General features: G+C 40.3%; 1 protein-coding gene across 1 annotated transcript; it reads left to right on the forward strand.

Annotated features, from left to right (window-relative positions):
• Positions 1–1,049: 1,049 nt before the first annotated feature.
• Positions 1,050–2,760, forward strand: LOC147605194 (small ribosomal subunit protein uS4z-like). The gene is made up of 3 exons (XM_086794339.1): positions 1,050–1,181; positions 1,687–2,068; positions 2,295–2,760. The coding sequence occupies exons 1-3, from the start codon at positions 1,154–1,156 to the stop codon at positions 2,473–2,475; spliced, it is 591 nt and encodes a 196-aa protein (XP_086650465.1). The 5' UTR covers positions 1,050–1,153; the 3' UTR covers positions 2,476–2,760.
• Positions 2,761–4,208: the final 1,448 nt, after the last annotated feature.

Below are 4,208 nucleotides of genomic sequence, written 5' to 3' on the forward strand. Positions count from 1 at the left end.
TTGCCAACCACATGAGGTATCCATAAGCCTCATTCTCATCAAGCTCCATCATCAACATCACCTTCAAGCTTTCAAAGCTTTTTCAAAGTGTGCTTATGAGCACTAATAGTGTTGATTAACACTAATGAAGCTTTTAATTCAGCAAAGAAAAGTTATTATATAGTGTTTTTAAACACTAAAAGTGTAATTAAACACTAATGGTGAATCTAATCACCAAAATGAGAGTCATTAGATACTAAAAATGTGCTTTTAAGCACTAATCGTGTTTTTTAAACACTAATGGTGATCTTAATCACCAAACAAAGTGTTGCTTAACACTAATGTGATCTTAATCACCAAACAAAGTGTTGCTTAACACTAATGTGATCTTAACCATCAAAGGAGGAGGTCTTTAACACTAAGAAGGCTCTTCTTCATCAACATTGGAGGTCGGGCACACACCATAAGTGCCACATTACAAGTCTTCATCGTCAACTCGTTTCTTCCAAGGAGAAATGGTGTAACCATGAGCCATTGTCTTCATCCCATAAGCCAAAGAGGTGAAGATTTCTGTTTTTTCATCAACAAACTCAGATTTTTGAGTGGTTTAAAGTTGGGCACATGTACACTAATTGTTCATCTTCAATGGTTTTGTGTATCACCCTTGAGGCTCTTGTTTGTAAGAGGCATAGGCATGTCATAAGCCATATGCTCTCATTTCCCAAGCCCAAGGCATGTTATTCCGCTACATATTCAACATTTTCATCTTCTAAGATGAGTTGTAAGGTTGAGCATAGCATCACTAAGTGCTCTACCTTGTTGTTTGTCATGATATTAAACATCTCTTGGCATTGTCTTTGTAAGAGGCATTGGCAACATTATGAGCCATGCCCTCTTCTTCTTGAGCCAAGGATGACGTACCTTATTGGTTTGAGCATTTAACTCAACCACTTACTCACTCAAATACTAGGGTCAATACGAGAACTTTAGTCAAATTTAAGGCCAATTTGGTAATTTGGTAGGGTCAAAATGGGATTTTTGAAAATAGTAGAATTAAATTAAAATTTGTAAAAATACTAGGAGCAAATGGAGAATAAATACTAGGGTCTCAGAGTTTAGGGTTTTGCAGTGAACTCGTTAGCAGAGGAGGAGGAGGAGGAGGAGAGGGCGCAGAATGGTGCACGTGAGCTTCTACCGCAACTGTGAGTCCGTTTTCTTGCCATTCTGCGTGTGTGTGTGTGTGTGTGAGAGAGAGAGAGAGAGAGAGAGTTGTGTGGTTTTCTACTTGAGAGAATCTTCTATGCTGGTAGATTCATTTTCTATGCTGCAGATTACCCTTAACCTTTTGTGGTTTTTCATGCTTTTCTGCCTTCAGCTGCATGCCGATTTGTTATGCCTATGGTGATGTAGTCGTCTTTGCTTAGCCTTCATTCCGCCCTATCAAACCCTAATTTCTCCCAGATCTGTGTCTGTGGCAGATAGGCATTGCGGAAATTATAGTATATGTATATCAACATGTAGAACTCTAACTGATTGGTTTGTCCTTAGCTCTGTAGAAATGCTACCCCTTTTGCTTGCCATTACTTCAGTAGGTTTGCAGACTTGCCTTAGTTTGTAGTTTGCAGACCTTCTATTTCTCCAGATCCCTCCTTTGTTTTTGCGGTTGCAGTGTTTTGATCATCATTTACTTTGAACTTTCTGTCGCAGATGGCAAGACCTTCAAGAAGCCTCGCAGGCCCTATGAAAAGGAGAGGCTCGACGCTGAGCTCAAGCTCGTTGGCGAGTATGGCCTCCGCAATAAACGTGAACTCTGGAGAGTTCAATATGCCCTTAGTCGTATCCGCAACAATGCTCGCATGCTGCTGACCCTTGATGAGAAGAATCCACGCCGTATATTTGAAGGAGAGGCGCTACTTCGGCGCATGTTCAGATATGGCCTACTTGAAGAAAGTCAGAACAAGCTCGATTATGTCTTGGCCTTAACTGTGGAGAATTTCTTGGAGCGCCGCCTACAAACCCTAGTCTTCAAGTCGGGGATGGCAAAGTCCATTCATCATGCCAGGGTTCTTATCAAGCAGAGGCACATCAGGTAAGCGTTGCTTGCTTTCTTGTGTTCTTTCCAGAAAGTGTATTAGCTTTTAACGATACATGCATATCAAGAACTTGATTATTAAGTAAAGGCATGCTGGGAGAAATTTTTCTCATGTTGGTTAGGGTTAAGCAAATAGAAGCTTTCAAAGGTATTAATTGTCTTGTTGTTTTGGGAGAACCGTTGAATTGACTGTGAAACAAATGCTTGTATGCCTTTTCTCCAGGGTGGGCAAGCAAGTGGTCAATGTTGCCTCTTTTCTAGTCAGAGTGGATTCGCAAAAGCATATTGATTTTGCACTATCCAGCCCCTTTGGTGGAGGTAGACATGGTCGTGTGAAGAGGAAAAACTTGAAGGCTGCATCCAAAAAGGCTGCAGGTGGTGAAGAGGAGGAGGATGAAGATTAACTGAATTGAGAAAAATAATGTTCAGGGATGGATAATGAGATTGAGACATTTTTGGCAATTTTAAAAAGTTTTTAGACATGGAATGGCAGGACTTTGCCAGGCCTAGGCAGTTGTGTTTGACAGAAACCAGAGTCCATTCTGCGGAAATTTTGTTAGTTATGAAACCCAGTACTCAAGTCTTGTTTTGGGCTATTGCCATATTTTCATGTCTTGTCTTGCTGGTCCATGTCAGATGATTTTTCTGGTCGAATTTTTCTAATTCATGTAGGCATCTTGGTTTATGTCTATGATTACTTGCTTGCCAACTCCTATGAAGATTGGGTTTTCTTGTATTTCACAAGCCATTTGTTTTTGAAGTTTTATAGGTAAAAGTGGCAACTCATTTTGCCCTTTTCCCCTCAAAAGAGCTCATTTATAAGTAAAGTGGGAGCTGCACTTCTGCCTGAAAGGTGAAGTAACACATTCACTTGTATGGAAATTGCAACTGGAATCTCTACAGGTATAAGCCAACTTGATGGGCCCCCTTGACTGTGCAGGTTACTTCTGTGATATTATATGTAAGAGAGCAGAGCCCTTTTTTTTCATCAAAGGGTCTCATTGGCTTGATGTAAGACATGGGGATCTCTTTTCTCAAATGGAAGTATTACTAGGGGAGGAGATACACATCTGGGCTACAGCTGAATGCACCGAGTTGATAAAGCCTTCTTTGAAATTGCATGCCTTTGTGTGGCCCTACTCAAGGAATTCCCCCTAGGTGTTGTTAGTCACACGTGTTTGTTCCGATCCATCTTTGCAGTTATATCTAAACTCCAACAGGAATATGTAGTCTATTTGAATAGTTGACCATCTGAAATCATCCAACTTCTGTAGCTTATCCTTAAAAGGCATTGCTGGAATTAATTCCCGTCTATGTTGTAGGTGCTCAAGCAATAAGATGCATGTGAATGAGAGTAGCTTTGGTTGTTAGAGTTCGTGCGGCTGCTCCAGGTTCTATATCCCAAAGCTTGCTTTGGCTCCAAAGATAGCTGTGGGAGTACAGGTTTTAGGGTTCTGTATGTGGCTAGTAGATTCCCCATGCAGGTGTCCTCACCGAGAATCCTTTCTAGGTGAGGAAAGAGTGCAAGGAGGTCTACATTGACAATTTGATGATGACCATCCTTTGTGTAACATTGGAAGTGATCGTACTTGATCTCCAAAGGTGGCTGCAGGAGTACAGGTCTCAAAGTTCTCTAACAGTAGCTAGTAGAATCCCCATCCCCATGCAACAATCCTTTTTAGGTGAAAGGAAAGAGTGTAATGAGGTCCACATTTTCAGATTTGATGAAGTGTTTTGTAATTAGAGGAACCAAATTAATTCAAATATGAATAATGTTCATGTTAAGGCATTTGCTTGGTGGAAAATATAGACCATGGTCATAAGAAGGCGTTTGCTTGGTGAAAAGATCGCGACTAGAAGTCAACTACTTGGATTGACTTTCTGCTTGTCTTAGAAATAAACAAGGTCAACAATTTTTAAAAGTAAGAATTGAAGATGGAAAGCTGAAGAGTTACCTTTGTACCAGTTGAGAAAATTACGTCATGTACATATCAACATACATAAGCGTAGGCATAGGCCTTGAGCAAGCCAAACACAAAAACCATAGCAAAAACAATGATAAGAAAATTGAACTTAACTATTTATTGAAGTCTCTCATGCATGTAGCTCCTTTCACAACACGAGCATTTGAATATGT

Source organism: Cibotium barometz, chromosome 60 (assembly GCF_041138505.1).
Source record: "Cibotium barometz isolate CiBa-2024 chromosome 60, ASM4113850v1, whole genome shotgun sequence".
Classification (NCBI taxonomy): Eukaryota; Viridiplantae; Streptophyta; class Polypodiopsida; order Cyatheales; family Cibotiaceae; genus Cibotium; species Cibotium barometz.